This window comes from Electrona antarctica (assembly GCF_951216825.1).
Source record: "Electrona antarctica genome assembly, chromosome: 8".
Taxonomy (NCBI): Eukaryota; Metazoa; Chordata; class Actinopteri; order Myctophiformes; family Myctophidae; genus Electrona; species Electrona antarctica.
Window position 1 is genome coordinate 6,428,970 of NC_136789.1, and position 22,588 is coordinate 6,451,557.

The window sequence follows — 22,588 nt, forward strand, 5'->3', positions numbered from 1 at the left end:
TGTGAGCAGCTAATCTCCTCTTTTTTTGTAATGTTCTTTGCCAAATAAAAAGGCTTTTCTTCACCTCACTGGAACAGAGTGCCTTGGATCCTCTTCTTTATTGTTAATCTCCAGCACTGTTGGGCCAATCAACGTGAAACCTGCATGCCAGAGCAGAACCTCTGCCCCAGATTTTTCACATGGTCCTGTTATAGTGCCACCACGAGGATGTGTTTTGCTAAACAATTCTTTTATATATTACGCCTACAGATTTTGTTCAAACATCATGCAAATCTGTAATTTCTATATAGTCATGTGATCAAGACAAATCTGTCCAATTTTTCATATTTCAACCTGATTGGTGACTTTCAAACATTGCTGGCCCACAATGACCTACCTTACCTGGTAGAGACTACTTTTTCTAGTTTATTTATATGACTGAATGTATCAGTCTTTTTTGTTAAATATATTTTGCAGCTGTTTTGAAATGGACATAATTGGAGAGCCAAGATGAATATTGAAATAAGAAAGAAAAGGAGTTATGTAGTTTGTTGCTTAATACGGTACAGCTTTAACCTTGTACCAAATCATTGACATGAATTTCACATGACGTTAGTATTGTGAAGGAAAACGTTGGGGACAGATTTCTTTACTGAATGTACTGTATCTGTGTTTAATGTTGTGCAGACATTAGACACAGAGATTAGCCTCCATTTGATGCTATTGAACCAGACAACAGACTTCCAAATGTGATCCCCATGTGCATGAGGCTTGGTCTACTGATCCCCATGTGCACGAGGCTTGGTCTACTGATCCCCATGTGCATGAGGCTTGGTCTACTGATCCAAAGTCCCAATTGATTATGCAAAATATAATATATTCTTTTCTTTTTTTACTTGAGAAAATAAAGATTTTGAAGCATACAAAATTAAACTATACTTCACTTCGCAAAGGTAAAAGCAGTCTTTATTAGAGTGGAGTTGTGGAATATTGTTGGAATCGTACACGAACCGCAGTGAGAATACATTGTTGGAAGACATGGTTTTATGCCACCATTCTTTTTAATTTAAAACTGCTGCGGTAACTACAATAAAACACCCTCCCTGACACGACTCATGCTCAGACTGCTCATTTTCAACACTGATGCTAAAGATGTGGGGCATTCACAACTATCCTGAGGAATTCTAAATAGGCCTGTGTTTGCCACTACACAAACAATGTTAAGAATACAAGACCAGAGCAAGCACCTTTGAAACAACATTAAATACACAACATTAAGTAATGGCTATACGTCCGACAACATTTTTACTGTTAATCTGTTATTGTGCTCATTTAAAATGTGTCATATTGTCACTATGTGATCCCTAAACCGGACGGACTTGCTTGTCCATCGAACAACAATACATCCAGGTTTTATTGCAGGTGGGGCATGTGGTAGTTATGGCATCCAAGGATGTTTTTCTCGCTCCTCTCTTTAGTCTGCTCCTCCAGCCTGTGAGTCCCATCCATTCAGCACTGCTGCCAGATGTCTGTCTACAACAGCATCCTCCAAGGTCTTTGTGTCTGTTCTTCTGCCCTCCTGGTGCACATTGGCCATAGTGTAGCTGGCCCAAGCCCCCAGGGAGGCTCTCCAACGTTGAAGCGCTCGGCCCTACTGGTCAGAGCGGGGACTGCAGGCGGACCCGTGGATTTATGACGAGGAATCCGCGTGCTGCTGGGGTTTAATATTGAGCGCTTGTTTGCACTTCCACATTTTGGGCCCCAAATTTTGGTGCCCAAATAAAAAAAATGCGGAAGTAGACCGTTCTTCCGGGTGCTTCAAAAACGGAGCAACTTCCACTGAAATTAATAGCAGGGGGCGTGGCTGTCGCTCCGGTTCAGCCTCTATCCTTTTATAACTCTATGAGCTGGCCATATAACACTATATATATTCTAGTGACTGCATGGATTTGTTGGCTTAAGGTTGACCCAGGCTTCACAGCTGGTGATAAAGGCAGATTGATGGACGGCAATCTGGGTGTGCAGAATTAGTTTCTTGTTATGAAAGACTCCCAAAATGCAGCAGATACTTGCTTGATCCAGTTTTGGATTTCATGGTCAATGCTGCAGTCCTCTGAGAGAATGCTGGCCAGATACTCTATGTGAGTGATGGAACAATTGTGAGTTGTCTGTGGTCTATGGCGAGGACATGCAGGGTGGGTGGGGTTCTGGAACTCCATTGGTGGTGTTGACAGACAGTCCCATCGTGCTGTAGGCTCTGACAACCACTGTATGGATGGACTGGGGGTCGTGTGGGGAATGAGCTACTAGAGCATATTCATCTGCATACTGCAGCTCCAGCAGCCACTCTCTAGACAGTTTAGTAATTGCCTCGAGCCTCCTGATGTTAAAGTGGTTTACATCCAGTCTGAAGTCCACCGCAAGACATACAGTACATTTGGCGGTAGAGGTGACAGCACAGACCCCTGTTTTACCCATGTGCACATCAAATTTTGTTCATTCTGTCATTTTACCACAATAGCATACTAGCATTGGTCATTACGAAGCATTTAAAGCAGACATTATTCCAGCCGTCTCCACTTCTCACCTTGTCAGGTCACAGGATGTCAGCCAGCCAACTAGCAGGGTTAAGGCAACCTGACCCGCTGATTTGGGAAGTGCCCCACTGGGATGTGTAGCGGTTGGTAATTTGGGAGTCATGATAATTGAGTTGGTGTTACAATTAGAGTAGTGATGACTCAGCGCCTGGGATGATTAACTCTCTCATTCAAGCAAGGCTTAGGTAAACAAGCTGGCTACCCTACTCCTCATCACTGTGATGTCATCCCTCATTACACTGCACACATTTCCTCTCTCTCTCTCTCACAGTACTTATATACCTACTGTATACTTAAGCCCTTCTCTAGTGTTAACTCTGGAGTGTGCCCTACTGCCCCAGACTCACTTTCTCCTTCCCATACACTTGTTGCATCCTCCTTCTGATATGCTGCTTCTCCACTTGTAGCTTTTCTCTCAGTCAGTTTGACCGTTTGGTAAAGTTACTTCAACCATGTTGTTTGTGTATCTGTCCTTGTCTCTCCAGAGAGCAGTTCCTCAAGTCCAACGCCCAGCTCACCTTCCGCTGTCGCCAGCTCCTGTCGGAGCTCTCGTACATCTACCCCATTGAAGTTGTGAGTTGGAGCGCACCCACACACAGCACTAACTGTATGCAGGGCACAATTCACCCCGTACTCTGCTGTTGTACCCTACTGGCTCACCTGCCAGTAAGGAGTTCTCACCGGGAGGATGTAGTGCCTCTGTCCTACTCCTCCCGCTCATCATTTTACACTGACAGGCGCCACCCCAGCCTGAAGACAAAGGTCTCCCTCCCCTCCCGGCGCCCTCCCCACAGCCAGTTGTGTTTGTATAGATGCCCAGTATGTCGGATGCACCACGGTGTATTCAAACTCCTAGATTCTGTAGTGGGTGGGCATGTACTAACTACTGTATACTCCTGCACCATCAATCACCCTCATCCAATTTTCAGTACTGTCTGACTGCACAAGTACTGTCTGACTGTACAAGTACTGTCTGACTGTTGATGTTCGGCAGATGTTACAATTTATAAATTTCCAAAGCGAGGTGCAATTTGAATTTCTACTTTGATGCTTGATAATCCACTTCTAGCTTTGAAAACTATTGTAATCATTTTTTTGCTGATAAAACATTTTAGTTACTTTGTTGCCGATAATGTGAGATAAAATGAATGCAGTTACTTAAATGAGGCCCAGTGGTCTACAGTGAGTACAGTAGCTATCAGCGCTGAAGGTTCTTGCCATGGAGAGTTAGTCTCACTTGTCTGCATGTTTCATGCCTGCGCTTTGTTTTTGATATAAAACCTTTTACTCAACTCTCCAGGTTAATCAGTCTGATTATGTCATCTGTGGAGTCAAGCTGCCTAATTCAGAGGACTTCCAAGGTAAGGTGTGTGTGTGTGTGTGTGTGTGTGTGTGTGTGTGTGTGTGTGTGTGTGTGTGTGTGTGTGTGTGTGTGTGTGTGTGTGTGTGTGTGTGTGTGTGTGTGTGTGTGTGTGTGTGTGTGTGTGTGTGTGTGTGTGTGTGTGTGTGTGTGTGTGTGTGTGTGTGTGTGTGTGTGTGTGTGTGTGTGTGTGTGTGTGTGTGTCTCTCTCTCTCTCACCCTGGGGTTATAGGAAAACATAAGGCAAATTTACTTTGTTGCACAACAAATCTGATCACATGACTCCAGAGGTAATGTGTACCGATGTGTGTGTTTTGGATCAAATCTGTGGAGTAGTAGCAAATAAGTGTTTTGCGAAATGGCGGAAAATCTGGTCTGGCACAAATGCCTGGGGCCTAAGTGGGAATCCAGGGGGATTTATTTTTGTCTGTACAACCTATGGTTCAAAATGTGAATCGGCCCCTTAATAGCGCCACCATGAAGCCGATTTGCACCTTTTGGGGTGGAGGATCTTCCTTGGCCTACTGGGAGGGTGCATGCAAATGCACGCTGATCCAGCAGTGCTGGAGAATAGCTGTTCACAGATGGAAACACAGATACACACATGAAAACCTTAGCCCGTCTGTCCCGGTGGAGATGATAACCGGCAGGGAACAAAGAAGGGAAGAGGATAGAAATTATCTTATTGATCAAGTGTTGTTTCTTTTTACCTGACAGTGAGGTGAAGGCATAACACATGTGGAGTAAAACGCAATCTCTCACACTTGCACCACTTCCACCCCAACACACACCTTAGTCATTAGTGTAAGGCTTACACTAATGACTACCCCTGGGCCCTGGTGTAAGCGATAGAGATCGCACTCCCCTGCTGGCTTTCCACTATGAGGGCGAACACAGCTAATTGTGTTTATTGTAGTGCCCGGGCAAGGCACTGTGGAGGAATCAAACCCCAGTAGCCTCAGTTACCTTACCCATGCGATACCTGGACACCAGAGAACTCAAAACAAGCATTTTATTGTCCGTTTTAAGTAGCCTTGCTGTCAGGAATGGATTGACCACCCACTGTCCTCTGGCCAGCCTTGCGGTAGAAACTATCTGCCCACAATAAACGCTTTTACGTCCTCTTGTCTAGGATATCTAGAGTGAGTCAACCACTGCTGAGCTCCAATCTAAATACTATTCCATGACGAAGACACTGTTTGACACATGCATCCTTGTAATGAGGGGAGCCAGAGAGGATGAGATAGCTGTGTGTGTGTGTGTGTGTGTGTGTGTGTGTGTGTGTGTGTGTGTGTGTGTGTGTGTGTGTGTGTGTGTGTGTGTGTGTGTGTGTGTGTGTGTGTGTGTGTGTGTGTGTGTGTGTGTGTGTGTGTGTGTGTGTGTGTGTGTGTGTGTGTGTGTGTGTGTGTGTGTGTGTGTGTGTGTGTGTGTGTGTGTGTGTGTGTGTGTGTGTCCCAGATTAAGTACCCTGATAGGCAACACACTGGAGAAGGTTTGAACACAGTCCTCCCTCCACAACCTCCTCTCTATGGAAGCTGACACCACTGAACTGAGCCCCTTAAAATGCTGCCCATCAGCCAAGAATGCAGAAATTACTTCCTATGCATTTAAACACAGAAGACCAAAAAACATATTATATTATTTTAATAGTGTACGGTAAATAAAAGGGGTGGTGGATGTGCTTAATCTGAAGTCCATCAAAAACATCTAAATAAAGTAGAGCAAATTATCATAGAAATAATAAATAAGTCCAATAGTATACACACAAGGGGCAAACGGTAAGGAGTGGGGGCTCTGAGGTTGAAACTCTGAACAGATGCACGGTACAAAACCCAGTCTTGGCTTTTGGCAACAGTAGCTTTGTTGTTACTTGGGGATCAAGTGTCTTGCTCAAGGGCACTTTTATAGCAGCTGTTCAAGGTGGAGCTTTGAACCTTTTCTAGACATGAAGCTGCCACTGTCTCATGAGCAAAAAAAAACAGCTGGTGCAAGTAGTCAGTGGACTACTAAATGAAAAACATAATTGATTTATCTGTCTATGATTGCCTGACTGTAATCGCCATCATGTTTGCAAGGAGGATTGCAGGATGTTTCATTTAGGATGCTGTTTTTATTTATTTTTACCGCATACCAAAGTCGCACAAGTTCTGATAAATATGATTTTGCAATCATATTTATTGCAGTTAGGTCATGACACCATGACATCCTTAACGCTCCCCCACTTGTCATCTATACCCTGCATTCTTGAGCTCCCCTTCCTCACAGCTGGTCGGATGAGGAAGCCCGCCCGACCCCCCCGTCCATAACTCAGGATACTACTCCTGTGTTCAATCACTCCCTGCAGCTTCAGGCCACCTGCTAACATCCTTTAGACTAGAGCATAGAAGAAGTACAGTGTGTATGCCCTTCGCCTCCTCCCCACCTGTCTCTTTGCCACTGCGCTTCCAGGCAGCCCAGTGTAGGTGGACACCTACCAGTGAATAAACCACGAACATGTGGTGTGGCAGCAGATAAAACACCTGTTCGTATAATCAGACTCTGCTGTGTACAGTCGATTTGGAGTGGAGTGTTGGCATGTAATGTAAGAGCCAGCTTACCTTCATTCCTAGCAGTAGCGTCCGGATCACATGCGATGGGCTAGACTAGACACACAGATGATGGATGGTACAAGGCACTGCGGGTTCCAGCGGGTCCCCAGCTAAATGTGTGATAGTTACTCTAAGAACCAATTGAAGGTTGTACATGATTTGATTGATTATTTATTTTAGTGTCAAGCTTCTGAAGAAGCCCAGCCCATATGGGCTTACAGGACACTTTTAACAGTTTACATAAACAATGACAATAAATGTACAAATGGTTCCATATGGGTGCCTTTGGTTCCATTTGTACACTCTGAGTTAAAAGGGCAAATAAAACATCAAAGGGGGATCATTGGAATACAATACAACATTGAGAGTCACTGGTATGAATGGAGAAAGGATGAGTTGTAATACCCTGCACTTCACCTCCACCCTCTGACCTGTGCTCGGATTTGTGTGGGGTCTGCTGCAGGAAAAGAAAATGCTCGATCAAGTCCAGAAATGTCTGGTTGGGTGTCAGAGAGCAGATAATAAGGCCCACAGGGGGGGTGGAGTTCCACATTAGAGAGCAGGGTCAATGGAGGTCCTAATCCTTCCAGGGGGACAAAGTGGAAAGAGGGCGTCACAGCATAGTGAATTCCCTAAGTGTTTTGCCCTCAACTCGGCTTTCTCTGTCAGTGCAACCTAACACTAAGTAGGTATTGGCAAAAATAATCTCCTATTGCACCCAGAGGTGTCACTTGCACCTTCATGTCATCAGTTGACTTGACCTTCTGTCCGGTTAGAAGCAGCATCTGAGAAACCCCACCGGATTTAGTTGGAAAGCTGTACTTAGTACTTCATGGGTGTCAAAAAATCCAATGATACAATGCAGGGTTTTTTTCTGTTCTGAAGGGAAAACACACAGTACTGTATGAGTCAGGCAGTCTACCACTCGCCGTGGTCTATTATTTCAAAGCATTAAGATAAAAACCACCATGATTTTTTTTTTAAGGCTTTGCCCCAAGCGGTACATACTGCTGCTGTTTGAGAACTTGAAACCACTTAGTGTGCTGTCTTGAACCCATTTCTCTTACTTTGGATGGTTAACTCTGTTTTTTAACCTTGTCAAAATGTTCACAAAAGCATCTAATTATGTAGTTGGTCTCAGAGGGATTGTTGTACGTGATGCTTTTGCTTCTCGGGCACATTTCTGAAGTAAATTAGGCATCCTGCAGCAGCCAGCATTTCTCAGCGTTGAAAGGAACCATGCCACAAACAGCCCTTTTTTGTATCATTTTGAAAACACAGTCCCACATAAATGTGCATGCTTTTAATCCCCTCAATGGTTTGTTAACCAAAGTGTCTTCTATTTGATGTCTTCATATTTCTGTTTGTATTTTCAAGCTGTGAAGATGAATTATGTTCAGACAGTTTCTTTTTTCATCTACTAAAAGAACATCCTTAACAAATCAAACATCATACAGTAATGCCAACTATCTGCTTTGAAGTGCTTTTGCTCCTAAAAGCATAACGTAATATTGTAGTCCTTGAGGATTTGTGTGTTGATACAGCTCAGTGAAAATATCCTTGTTACTGTACAAGCATGATCTGTTCAAGAAAAGTCAGCCTCTTTATTTTTTGCACTTAAAATGTTGACATCTGTTTACTTTGGTCCTGCAGCAAAGGAGGATGGGAGTGTGGCAGTTGCCCTGGGTTACACAGCGCACCTGGTCCTGATGATCTCGTACTTCCTGCAGGTGCCTCTTAGATATCCAGTGATCCATAAGGGTTCACGCTCCTCCATCAAGGACACCATCACTGACCGGCTCACAGAGAAAGAGAGAGAGTAAGTCACTCTGCACATACAGTAGGAAGAGCAAGTAGAAATCATCTGTATTGTCTATGAGTAATAAACGGAAAGAAATAACACATTATGTTTGTTCTAAAGCCATGTGTCATGATGGGTGTGACTGTCGTGGTGGAATGTTCTGACATTGTCACATCTCGCAACAAATGTCACAGCAAATACAAAAGGATAGTTATTAGAGGTGTGCATTGGCACACTTTTCTATATTACTGCACAACATGGCAAATGTTTCATCAGTTAATACAAGCATTCGGATATACTGAACAACATATTTTATTTAGAATGATATTATATATAGTATTATAATTATATTATAATTATATATTACAGGCTTCGGTTATCGATTATGTCGCATTGCTTCATTGCATTGCTGCACGGTCGAATCGCGAAGCATTGCACCACTAATGGTTATTACCACTTATACCCCATATGCTGTCCCCCTGGGGTTTACTCTATACTTGGTTCCCACCTTTTTGTCTCTAGAGCACATCTCTAGCTGATATACAACATCACAATTCATCACAAATTCACAATGGAATATGTTGAAGCTTGTAAATCTACTATTTTCGGTGAATGTTCCCCTGATTCCACGGAATGATCGTCTATTAAGACATTCCCAGGATAGGGATGCTGGGGTTCATGGGGATAAGTGTAATTAAGTGTAATCAAATACTACGCATTTGCTGTCTTGGCCCGTAAACCAGTTATAACCTTGACAGTCTCCGAGCGAATGCATCGTGTACTGTAGTCGTATCTTGTTGTTGGCTCACTTGAAATGTATCTGAGTCAGTGTGAATGGAAATGTTTCTCTCATGTAGCAGGCCTGACACAGGCCAAGTGGTTTCCCATGGGCCAAGTGTCTGGTAGTTTAAAAACTGGTAGATTTGAACATAGTTGTGAGGAATGCTTTTGGCAGAAGCTGCACTACTCGGAGCACACTCGTGAGTTAACAGTGGACAGGTTAGCCTGCTGCTGACTGTAAAGCCTTGGAACAGATTTTTGCAGTTATTGGAGACGGCAAACCACAAAGATGTATTTATCCTTTACTATAAGCATTTCAGCTGCTTTTCGTTTCCAACCTCAACCCCCAAGCTTTACATAAAAAGATTTAACATCTGTACAATTGTTAAATATAGTACATTTGGGAATACATAGTGGCTTATTCTATGGTATTATCACATTTTAAAGACACAACTCTCCAATTATTATTATTATTTTTACTAATTTAATATACTGTATATATTATTAAACTTTGAAAACACATTGAATAACTTGAAACCAATTCCGCAGGTTTGGTAGACTGTGGTTTTTGATAGACAGATTTGAGGAAGTTATAGATTTAGGCTGTTAGGCATATACGATTTTGAAACTTAATGTGCTCATATCTTTAATATAGAGTTTCCCATCTGTTGAATTGTGTCCCACGACAGTCTGATAAAGTGTTCACTCAGTGCCTATAACTCTGTATTATGCTGTGTAACTTGATAGACCAAAAATGTGGCCTTCATTTATCAATGAAGTGTACAACCCAGCTTAAATTTGAGCCCATGAATGAGTTTACGCCAAAGTCTACGCAAGATTTATCGAGCAATCTTATACAGCCAATCCTAGCGTACATTTGTTCTTTCCTTTGATAATGAAATATCAAAATGAAATACGCCCACACATTGTTGATCTGCTCAGTACAAGTCAAAGAGGATACATTTATTAAGTTTCGGTCACTATTGACCTTCTTCAGCTATGGTCAGTAGTGACCGAAACGTTGCCTACTTAAGAATCCTCTTGTACCTACAGTAGCAGATCAGCAGTGTGCGGGCGTATTTTTCTATTTTATTATTGATGTGCATTTGCCTACGCACCTGTTCCTAAGCCTCTACTAGTACTAGGTGTGCGAAAGTCTTTCTCTAGACTCTACACTTCTTTACTGTGATATTCTCACAGCTGAAAATAACAGAACGCCCTTAAATATTCTCGAAACACTCAGAGTTTACGACATGAACAACCGGAACAACGTATGGAAAGCCAATAAGAGAGTTTGCCCGCCTCACTGCCTGACTGTCATGTCCACGTCCAACACACACACACACACACACACACACACACACACACACACACACACACAGACCTACTTGCAAGCCCAACTGACACTGTGGAAAGAAACGGCAGCCTTTGCCAGCGGGATTATCATGTATTCCGTGACGGTACAATCTTTGTCAAGTAGTACATGAATTACACCAATCACATTGTCATGAATGGACTACGTTTGTGTATATTAATTTAACCCAGGGCCATTACCCAGAAGTGCACAGTGCGTTCGAGTTAATAAAGCAGTCATGTATCCCCTGTGAGTCGTGGGCTGCCATGACGCCACGTTAGAGATAACCTGGCAAGGCAGTCATAATCTGAACGTTTATTTATGGAGTGAATGAATGATGAATGAATGCATAAACATATGTATGATCTCCGATCTCCCAGTGAACCAAATCAATCCACAACGTGAAGATCACTTGCACTGGTCACAGGTTTGGAGTGTCGGATTTTTATCCTTAAATTGTACATAATTCCAGTGGACGTAGCTTCTGTATAAAAGTTTGAAGACCTCACTGTCCATGAAAAGATTACAGAGCCGCTGGTCCCGACTCCTGAAAATGCTCTTGCATAACGTCCCAAAACGCAGTATATAGGTAATGGACGCATTGAACCAACTACCACTGCGTCCACAGGACAGTAATAATAATCCACGTTAAACAATTATATCGCACAGGAAAAAAAATGCGGTAAAACAATCCACGGACACGATCATTTTGCATCTGACCTCATCCTACGTTATGATGAACAATAAAATCCACGTAGGAATCGTTGTAGAACCCACGATAGTAGTTTGATAATTTAACAACACAGGGTGACGCCATCTTGCTCAGCGAGACAGGCAGCGCTGAGCGCTCAGAGCGCACCCTCAGAGACCAGAGCTGTTTAGAGAGAGTGCCGACAACAGATCGGTCGGTGTCTCTACCACATTACCATAAAAAGTTTAATGGGGGGTTAAATGCTGCAATTTGTAAAAATGACAAAATATGACTCCTAATGTCGTTGAAGTGGGACTCGTAAAATGTCCCTGGGACCACCCCTGGGTCCCGGGACCCATTACATTGAAAACCTATTTACATCACTGCAATGCTGCTCCGCATGTTTACTATGGAAAAACGGGTGTAGACAAAGCTCAGACCAGACGTGAGCTTTGACATGCCGTACGCCAAAAGTCAAAGTCATGATGGAATGATGAATGTGGTCATGTCGCCATACGCCGTACGTCTTTGATAAATGAGGGCCCATATCTAACCACTTAAACCCTATACTTAGCTGACCAGGGTCCCCCAGGGCTCCATATGTGGTCAGCTCCTTGTTCCCTTTACACCAATCTACAAGCTCATCACAATGTGACACGTTGAGAGCTTGTAAATCTACTGTTTTTTGCAGAATGTTCGTCCCCAGAATAGGGATGCTAGGGTTCATTTGCTTGTCAATTTAAATCGGCCACCAAAACTCCTACAAAAAGTAGGGATGTCCTTAAATATCTTATATAGAACTTGTAAAATGTTGTCTAGAAGTACATGCGTTCTATATTTGGAATGTATGATAACTATCAATCTTGATTTTTGAGTGGTGTAACCACTCCCTTACACCAGGGCTCCACCGGGCGCGTCAGCGTCGCGTCTCCGTCACCGTCAGGGAATGTTCCCTTTTTAATCAATGAAGGGTGGCTCCACTGCCCGCGTTGCGTTGACGGAGACGCGACGCGTGCATTAAAATTGAACCGGTGCGTTTTTTGACGCACGCGACGGAGATGCAACGCGTCCGGTGGAGCCCTGGCGTTACGGAGCTCTGTGTGTGGGTGGGTGGCTGGGTAGCTGGCTGGGTGTCTGGGTATGAGCACAAAAACAGCATGGTTGTTTTTCACCACCTGTGCGCAACCTAACGCACACACACACGCACGTATTAACTGTATATATGATGCTTTAGGTGGTGCCAGTACATTACAGTACAGTAACAGTATAGTACAGTAGAGGGTACAGTAGAGGGACCGCCACACGGTAACTGTCATTTCTCAACCGTTTCGGAACCCGCACCACTCACTTCACACGGGTGTGATTTTCTTGTTATTTTACTCTACCCTGATGCGAGAGATGACTTCCGCACACCCGGTTCAATTTTATAGCAGGTGCGTAAAGGTCCTGGCAGAACAGCAAACGTTTTAAGGAAGGAGGAGAGACCCGCACACCGCCACTTGCTGGTTCAAGAAGTTTATTTTGTTAAGAGTCGTAGCAACGTTTCGGCCTTTCGGCCTTCTTCAGGCATGAAACGTTGCTACGACTCTTAACAAAATAAACTTCTTGAACCAGCAAGTGGCGGTGTGCGGGTCTCTCCTCCTTCCTTAAAACTCTACCCTGATGATAATGAATATCTCCCAGACATGAAAGAGAACCTTTTTGAATAGTATAGTAAGTGTTTCGTAGGTTTTAATATGCTGGAAAAACCTTAAGCAAACCCCCAGGATCTTTGTGTGAGACGGGTTGCCGTAGAGAAGGCGTGCTCCATGTGACCTTTTGCATCCCTTCTTCCGTCTCCACTATCACGCCAGAAAGCTTTTGACACGAGAAGCCACATGTATTGCACACAATTGGATTGTGTTTAAGTTTGTTATGTGTCCATGGTAACACCTAAATGTTCCCATTTTGATGATGTGTCCAAATGTTCAGACATGGCCCATTCATAGTGAAGCACCTTGTTGGAGACAGGTGTAAATCTCAGTGCCCAGCACATGTCAGTCTGTACCGTGCCCTAGGGCTGCAGCCACTGCGTTTCTTGACTAAACGGCATTTAGACAGATTTTTGCTGAATGGGGAAAATTTCTTTTTACGACAGAGGGATGACATTGTTGCCATGGAGACATGCAAACGGTAAACTAAGAAGTTGAAGCCTGACCTGGGGCTTTATCGCGACGGCTCGTTTAAGTCATGATCGGTGTTTGCACCACAATTACAGCATGGGATACCATGATGAAATTATTATTTGTGTCTGTTATGTTCTTGTAACCAAGTATCATGCCTGAGTCAAAAACTCCTGTCGGATTTTTGATAATTGCATGTTCAGGAATCGGGACACGCATTCTCAGGTATGCAATGCATCGGCCTTGCATTCTGACATTCCCTACATGGCATACCACACTTAACCCATTTTGGGCGGGAACCCCTTTTGGTGTTTTAAACATTGTTATAATTTAGCTATTGAAAAATAGCAGATCTACAAGCTCATAGCGCGCCACCGAGTGGCGCGCTATGAACTTGTAGGTCTGCTATTTTTTGAAAAATCGTTAAAATGTGCCTCAAATCTTTCAGAAAATTGTCATGATTTAGAAAACATTTTTTTTTAAATTTCGATGTCAGGCCTGAATGGGTTAAACAAGAGGTACGGAAGGGGAAATTGGTATAATCAGTATAGAGCTACTTGTAGCTATGGATATGGGGGAAAGTGTGATTGGCCCGCTGGCATTGGGGTGAATTAGAAAGGGCCCCCTGGAAGAAGAGGAAAGCGAAAAGATGAAAGCATCATGGCTGTCTGGATTGCATCTTGCCACGCTACACATTAACAGTTGTGCGTGTGATCTTAATGTCTGCACACAGTTGCCTTCGTGCAGTAAATTACCATTTCACCATGCGTTGGCCTTCACCTGTTGATATTAGCGAAACATTCCTTTCTCTCTCGTGGTCTCGCACCACTGTTTCTTGTCATCAAGTGTTGGAAGTGAATAGATGGCAAAGGTTGCAACTAGATCCCGACCAGTATATTGGTTCGGCCGATATATCTCCCAGTATTTGACTCCGTAATTATGCAGCCAATGTTTCATGATTTTTAACCATTTTTAACCTGATTAAAAATATATATCAACATTTTGTGAAAAGGGAATAAGAGGTTAAATAATATAAATTAAGACTTTTGCAGGGACCATTCAAAACGGTGTGCGCTTGCCTTTCTTTCACTAGTTATTATTCCAGCACCTGATTCAATCATTTATACATGTGCGCTTGCTCTTCCTTGCATACATAATTGTATTTATTTAAATAGTATATATATAAATATTTTCTTTTTACATAATATCGGCCTAAACATTGGTAATCGGTGGTCTAGCAATCTCTAAAATTGGGATCGGCATCGGTTGGGGCTCTAGTTGCTACATCATTTATTGTAGATCACACACAGTACATCCCTAGAGGTTTACTTTATTGTGTTTATTGCTCGCCTTGAGGCTGAACAAACACGGGATAAATAAAAGCTTTTATGGGTCTTTGGATATTGTGACGTCTGCTGTATTATTCAGGTGGCTACAAAGGAGCTGACTGCTGATAGTAAACTGGAGCGCTCGGCTCTCATTATAGTAAATTATTGAAATGGGACAAGAAGAGATCCAGGCCACATGGCCATGGACCAGACCAGTAAGCCTCGCCAGGCCTGCGGCTCACATATAACCCTTTTGCTTTCCAAGCCGACCTGTAAACTTGGACTAGCTTGACACAAATTTGCTGGACTAGCTTGACACAAATTTGCTGAACCTGAGTTTTAACTGTACAAGGTTGAACGACTTGTCTGTTTTTATCGGCGTCTCCCATACACTCTCATGTGCATGCATGCTGTTCTTCCCCAGAGTTGTTTAGGCACTGGGGAAGACATACAAATAAGCACTCGCATGTCCACATCTGCACGTGTCATGCTTTAGTTGACGAAGACCTGGATTGTTGGGTAACATGTGAGTGCATTCTTGAGTATGTACGTACAGTATTGTACTGTATATATGCGCATATTGTGCAGGGTTTGATTTGTAAAAAAGAATATTCTTGAATGAATGCTTATTGCTATGTATTCAAAAAATGTATCCAAAAATATGGATGCCAGCGTTGATGTGTTTGTTGCAAATCTGTGGTTGAATGCCCATCTCTAATCTCATCCCATCCAAGACAAGTGTCATGACAGCAGCTGGAGGGGCTCTCCCGTTTGTTCCCCCTGTTCCCCCGTGGCTGACGGCCTGACTGCGCCGCACGCATTCCCAGCGCCTTGATGCAGGATATTTACACCAGGTTGGTTAGAGAAAATAAACCAGCAGGATGTGTGGGTGCTGGGCCAGGATGGGATGCGGATGGGGAGGGGTTATGCAGTCAGTTCTTTTACGTGTCCCTGAGCAGGACCAAAGATGCCAATGACCTCTCACCTCTCCTCACCCCCATGTTTATGACTCCCTAGGCCCTGGCGGGCAGCAGACCCACTGCAAAATGATGTGTGGCAAGATGTGAAGCAACTAGTCGCCGTTCAAAAAGTGTACAAAAGGGCGGATTAAAGCGTTGGAAAGAGGCAGCCAATGGTGATAAGTGGGGTGGCTGGGGAGCGGTACCTCAAAGTGTGGCTGTATTAGCAGGCAGTCAATCCATCATCCATGGTAGCATGAGCATAGGAACATTTTGGGGGTTTGATTTCTTCTCCGTTTTTGTCTCCCTGCCAGCAGAACGATAATAGATATCAGGACTATTTGGTTTTTGTGAAGTAGTGTGGTGGACATTTTATCGGTGTACTTGCATGTGGCTAACTCCAGATGCATCAGCGCTTGATAAAGCCCAGGATATCTCTATTCAGTGGTTGTAACACTTAATGTGCCTCAACCATATTATAGTAGTTCAATAACTGTGCCCTGTAAATCCTATATAGAGCCAACAATAATTACGAATACTGTAGTTGAGCACGGATACGGATTTCCTATTCCCACTGTGAAGATTTGTTTTTTTAAGACCTTGTTAATGGGATTCTAACTAGTGTTTTGGCCTTTAGTGCAGCGTGAGACATATGAATGAGTCTGACCTTTTGAGTGAGGTTAATACTTATGTATTGCTCTCACTCGTGGTGGACCTGTGGCTTACTCGCACCACATACAGTGTAGGAGGCAATTTTGCCACTGCAAAACTAATCAACATGCACATTGATCCGACTGTTATCGCTTCGTATATCACTTGGGTAACGGCCAGCGTTTGGAACGGGGCCTAGTAAGAATATTTGAGAGCAAGGCGGAGAACACTTCTCTTTTTTTGGCACTTGGCCTAACTTCAGCGTAGCTACAGTATATTTAGGATTTTATGCCTGATTTTTACTTGGCCGCGTGCCATGTCACGCACAAAAAATAGAAGATCTACAAGCCTATAACACGTTGCAGTGCAACGTGTTGTGAGCTTGTATATCGACAATACGGTGTGCTACACCGGCGCGCAACTAAGTGTAAAGCACCCTTCAGAAGAGCGTCCCCCTCCCTGTCAAAGACATTCTCTGAACGCAATGGTCTCTGACGACATGTTGCGCCCACATTTTGTCCTGCGGAGAGCGCAGTTCCACTGTGTCTGATTGCATGGGGGAGAACAGGGGAGATGCGATCCAGATGTCCACTGTATGATTGAGACCAGAGCGTGGCCATTAAAAAGCAAGCGCCGCCTCATACAATTTTTTTTGTTTTTTTTTACAGAGGTATTAAAGCCAATCTCTTTTTTTTACTCCTCGTTTTTATTTATCACGGGCTGAAGGAAAAATGGGCATTTGTGGGGATTTACACATCACTGTGTGGATCAAGTACAAAGGCCCTGTTGGTGGAGGTAAGTCCACGTGTGTGCCAAGGCAAGGAGGGAGGCCAGGTTGAGAGTAGAGGAACCTGCACTCTCAAAGGAAGGAGGTTATTGTTCCGGAGCTTCAGCCATTTCACGTTTCTTAACATGGACCATGTGGGCAGCAGAAGAGGGGTGCCCCTCCTCTTCTAGGGTCACTGCAGCCATGGGGAGAAGGGCTGTAGGCCTGGGCAGGTTGCATGAACTGCTCAGTGAGACATGACACAGAATGCAGGCTCAGAATGTGGACTCGCATACAGTACATAGCAGAGTTGGATTCGATTCCGGTATATATCAATGTTACATGTTGTACAAACAATTAAAGGTTAAAAAAAGACTCAATGAATGGCTGTACATAAATGTGTTGCAATCTGTACCTGTTTGGTGCTATTTATCGAGACTCTCCTTGTCATTTCCGCCTATGTTTCGACCTTACTGGCCTAGTCTCTGAAACGCATTTATTGTGTGTTTGCGTGTTTCTGACTAGCCATTTTAGTGTTCCTTTGCTTTTAAAGCACTGCCGAAGAATATTAATAATTATTGTTTGCTGTATTTGAGGAGCTTCTCTTTAAAAAAAAATTGGGTCCGTTTTTGAAGTCCTGCCCACATTGTTCATTGTGGTGGACATTTGATGTCCTCCCCACATTGTTCATTGTAGTGGACATGATGAAGAGTTAGAGCTTGCTTTTCTCTGTTTATATACTATCATCCCAGGAGAAGAATAGCAAGAATTAAACATTTTTGATAGAGTGAAGGCTTCATGTTTGGGTGGGCAGGTTGGTTTCATAAACGCTCCTTCATCTTGGAGTCGTGCCGTTGCACAACGTTTTTGACCGGTCTTTGTCCATACTTTGTTAAAAGGGATAACAAGAAGCATCTGCCTTGAATGCCTTTCAAAAGGATGCTGTAGATTGAATGGAATGGCTCTGCTAGCGCGGAACATCAAATTGTATTTTATACTTGCACACAGATGAGTTAAAAAATTGTTGTTCGGGCAACGCGTTGTTGCCAGTACTAGCACTTTGTCTCTACTCTCTAGTGTTGATAGACTCATGGAGAAGTAAGATGTTTAACAATGCAAGATTGCCATGAGGTTTAAACAGTCAAAATTGTTGTTTTGATCAGTCCGATTTGAGAGCAGGGTTAGCGGCAGCTTCATAAAAGAATGCATCTGGGACGAAGTCATAGTCTTTGATAAATATGAGCCTGCCTGGGAAAACTATGGAGTGTGATGGTCAAACCAAGCCCAGATTGTTTCCTCTGTTCTGCTTAACATTAAAACAATAGCGGAAAATGGAGGAAAAAAAATAAAAACAAAAAATACAAAAATACACAGGAAAAACAGTGAGGGAGAGAAGACGAGATGATGAGAAAAACCAGGACCACTGGATATTCTTAAGAGCACTGATGAAAACCCAAGGCGACAGAGTGAGCAACCGCCACATCACTCAGGAGACACTTTTAACGGCACACACCGAGACGGCGTTACAGTTTTTTGTCCGGGGGCCGTAAGTGCAGCAGCGGTCATTAAAATAGCATTCACTGACAGATGCTCAGTGTAATCATTTCTCAGATATTGGAAATTACAGCTCGCTGTGATTTATATAGTAACTGCTGCCATTAGTGCCCAGACAGTTGCAATGCAGGTGTTTTTTAAAAGCAGACCCAGATGATTTATGGTCCCACCATGCTGTTTGAAATCGCACATTAAAGACATTGTGAAACTCCTGGTCAACCCCTCGCCCCATGTACCTTTACCTCCGACCAGGGACGTAAAGTGCTGGCCAAAGCTTCCTTTACTTCATATGAACCAGATCTGTTTCTTTCTTTTCTTTTTTTTTTGTATTAATTAAGATGTCTAAACAGGCACTCCGGCACATGTGCAGATCCTGGGACTGTATACATTGCAGCAGGTCAGCCAGTCAATGGGAATATTTCCAGCATATTTTCAAGGACATAGATTAAGACTGGACTCGACCACCCACCTGCACAGTCATGTCCTCCTTTACACTCCTAGCACTTAGTACAATGACCCTAGGGGCAGAGAGAGGTGTTTTACTATAAAATACACTAAACATACAGTACATATGCTGTATAGTCTGCACAAGGAGTACCCTGGGACTTTCAGTCCTGGTTTCTTTAATAGCTTTAATACCTTTCTGGAGAGGACAGCCATTTTAAGTCTAAAAGCAAGACTCGGCTGGCCTCGCTGCCCTCCATTTTGACTCTGTCATCGTTTCCCGACACCAGCAACCACATTGTATGTTTTCACCAGTACCTCGGGGCGACCGGCGTTTACAAACCCAAACACATACAGTACAACAAGCCGTCTCTAGATTTTTTGAACTGTGGTCTTTGGACCACAGTACCCCCCGCCCTTCCTCACAAATAGCCGGCCCGCAGTACAGTAAATGTGAACGTGAATGTTGCCACTTTAACCAGTGGTCATAAAACACGTCATGCGTTGTTGTCACCTGCCAGGACGCCCCTGCAGTGAAACACGCCATGCGTTGTTGTCACCTGCCAGGACGCCCCTGCAGTGAAACACGTCATGCGTTGTTGTCACCTGCCAGGACGCCCCTGCAGTGAAACACGCCATGCGTTGTTGTCACCTGCCAGGACGCCCCTGCAGTGAAACACGTCATGCGTTGTTGTCACCTGCCAGGACGCCCCTGCAGTGAAACACGCCATGCGTTGTTGTCACCTGCCAGGACGCCCCTGCAGTGAAACACGTCATGCGTTGTTGTCACCTGCCAGGACGCCCCTGCAGTGAAACACGTCATGCGTTGTTGTCACCTGCCAGGACGCCCCTGCAGTGAAACACGTCATGCGTTGTTGTCACCTGCCAGGACGCCCCTGCAGTGAAACACGTCATGCGTTGTTGTCACCTGCCAGGACGCCCCTGCAGTGAAACTCACCAGATTTCCGTAGAAACTGGGGCTGATTTACTCTGTGCAAAAAGGGCTGTTGCTTTAGGATTAGAACAAAACAAAAAGCAAACATCATTAACAGGAGGGGATGGTGGGAATAAAGAATGGAAGATAGACGGAACAGGGATGCATGCACCAACGTCCCTTAATTAATGGCCTCTTCCTTTTCGTGATATATCTCTTCATATTCTATAGGTGTTTGTGAGTAGCAGGGGTTGTTAGACACTAAAGGGCTGGTGAGAGATACACATGGGAGCCCCAGGGCCATGTTCTAAACATTCGGGGCTTTTTGCCCTGATGCTGCATTTTCTTTTTTAACAACACACAGCAAGTTCCCTCCCATTACCTCCCACTTATTAATTATGAAGTTATGTCTACATGCACAGCCAGCTCTCACACGTTTAACTGCCCCATGGGGTGATTGCTGCAAAGCATAGACGGGAAGAAAAATCAGTGGGGGAATTTTAATTTTTTTTTAAAAAGAGAGCGAGATGGTTTTCTTCTATGCTATCCAGTCACTGTTATGTTTCATCTCTTTGTCCGGCTCAAATTGCACGGGGGATTGAAATATTATTTTGATGAAAGTGGATTTCATCTTTGAATGATCCGTCTTTTAGATGGATGCTCCATTGGATGGCGGTGTTGATCACGGTGCTCATCATGTCCCCTCAGCTGCGTTGGTCTCATGGACAGAGCCTTCAACAGAGCAGCCTCCGAGGGGGAGCAGGAGAGAATGTGTTGAAGGAAAGGGAAGGTCCGTTTGGGGGAGAGTGTAGAAAGCATGTCTGGTGAACCTGTGTGGGAGTTATTCTTTGTTTTTCTTGCATTAAAATAAAATAAAATGAAATAAAGAGTCTTGTGTAACCAGCCAATCAGAGGTCAGAGATAACGATACATGTGGTGACATCTGAATTCAATGTATAGACTAAAACTGAGTGGAGAAAAAAAAAAGCATTGCAGAACCGATGCAAAGGGAGATCCTTCATATTGGGACAGCAATATTATTTGTTTTCAAAGGAGTGGGCATCATTTTGTTAGTGGACATCCTCGCCACTGTTTGAGCCCCTGTACTGAATTTAGATTTCCCCAGACATATTAGTAGGCGGTGATCTCTGATCGTCTGGCTACGCAAGGCTAGAGCAAAAGTAACCCTATTCTGTAGGAGAGGCGAGAAGCGTGACCTTGCTGTTACACAAAAACAAAACAAAAACATGATGGATCATTATCATTTTAATGCAAAACAGAGTCAAACACAAAATACTGGACAAAAAGAACAAAAACAAAGAAGAATGGAAAAATAAAAAAACAGAAGAGCAGCATCAGTACCATGAGTGGTGCTCCTGGTGTGTGCGCGTGCGTGTGTTTGTGTGTGTGTGTCGGTCCCATTCTGTCTGTGGACAGACATGGTAGTGATTTGCGCCCCAGCGCTGGCTGTAATCCATTTGATCCTGCTTTGTGTAACGGAGCGCTGCAGCTCACGCTCAAGCTGCCGGCACCAGCCAAGTGATAAAAGAGAGGCTGCCTTCCGCTCCAAGTTCTTCTCTGCTCCCATTTTTCTCTTCTCTCTCTCTCTCTCTCTTCACATACACACACGCACATACTGTACAGTACAAAAACGTTTGCATTCTTGTGTGCGGTGTCGTTCCTCCTGTTTATTAGTTCACTCCCTCGCGCTGTTTCTTCCCCTTCCTCTCCATACCCCCTTCTTCTTCATTGCCCCCCTCCTCTTCTCTCTCTCTTCCCTGCTGGTGTGTAATAATATATTTGACTTTACTGGACGTCCCCGGGTGGAATTCCTCGTGTTTGGTGAACCGGAGTCTCACCAGTGTGATTTCAGACACACTGGACAGCGGTCATTAATCACCCCGCCGTGACGGACCAACTGCCTGCTTGCTTGTGCCTAGTGCTGTAACGTGCTTGTGTGTGCATGTATCCGTGTGTGTGCATGTATCCGTGTGTGTGCATGTATCCGTGTGTGTGTTGGAAGTGTTTCTGTTTTCCTTTTTTCAATGCGTGTTCATCAGCAAACAACCTCCTATCTGCTCTCGCTGGAGGAGATATCGGACGGGAATGCCAGCGGGAACGCCTGTCGTGTTGTTCTTCCCCCTCCCTGTTAGTTATTTCCTGGTGCTGAGATATGACCTCTGGCATGTTGCAGTGTTATCCATGGGGCCTGACATGGCGGGATATGCTGCAAGAGCGCCAAACAAGTGTCTGGCTGTGTGGCCTTTTAAACCTATGGTGTCTTCCTGTCCTCCTGCCAGCAGCGGTTACCTCATGGTATTGCAATTCATTCCACCAGCAGCATTAACACCAGCTATTAATGGCTTATTTCCCTCGCTGCCACACTTAAGTGTCGATGTTCATTGTGTGTGTGTGTGTGTGTGTGTGTGTGTGTGTGTGTGTGTGTGTGTGTGTGTGTGTGTGTGTGTGTGTGTGTGTGTGTGTGTGTGTGTGTGTGTGTGTGTGTGTGTGTGTGTGTGTGTGTGTGTGTGTGTGTGTGTGTGTGTGTGAATAGAAGATAGATAGATAGCGAACAAGCAGCTCAAAGAAGGTCTAAAGGCCTATTCATACTCCAGTTTTAGGTGATAGGTAGCTCTGGTC

General features: G+C 44.1%; 1 protein-coding gene across 1 annotated transcript in view; it reads left to right on the forward strand.

The window, feature by feature from the left end:
* uvrag (UV radiation resistance associated gene) overlaps positions 1–22,588 on the forward strand; it is a 113,161-nt gene that overhangs the window by 40,829 nt on the left and 49,744 nt on the right. Inside the window, exons 10-12 of the mRNA XM_079508619.1 lie at positions 3,062–3,149; positions 3,877–3,937; positions 8,178–8,343. Coding sequence (XP_079364745.1) covers positions 3,062–3,149; positions 3,877–3,937; positions 8,178–8,343 — 315 coding nt within the window. The remainder of the gene's footprint in view (positions 1–3,061; positions 3,150–3,876; positions 3,938–8,177; positions 8,344–22,588) is intronic.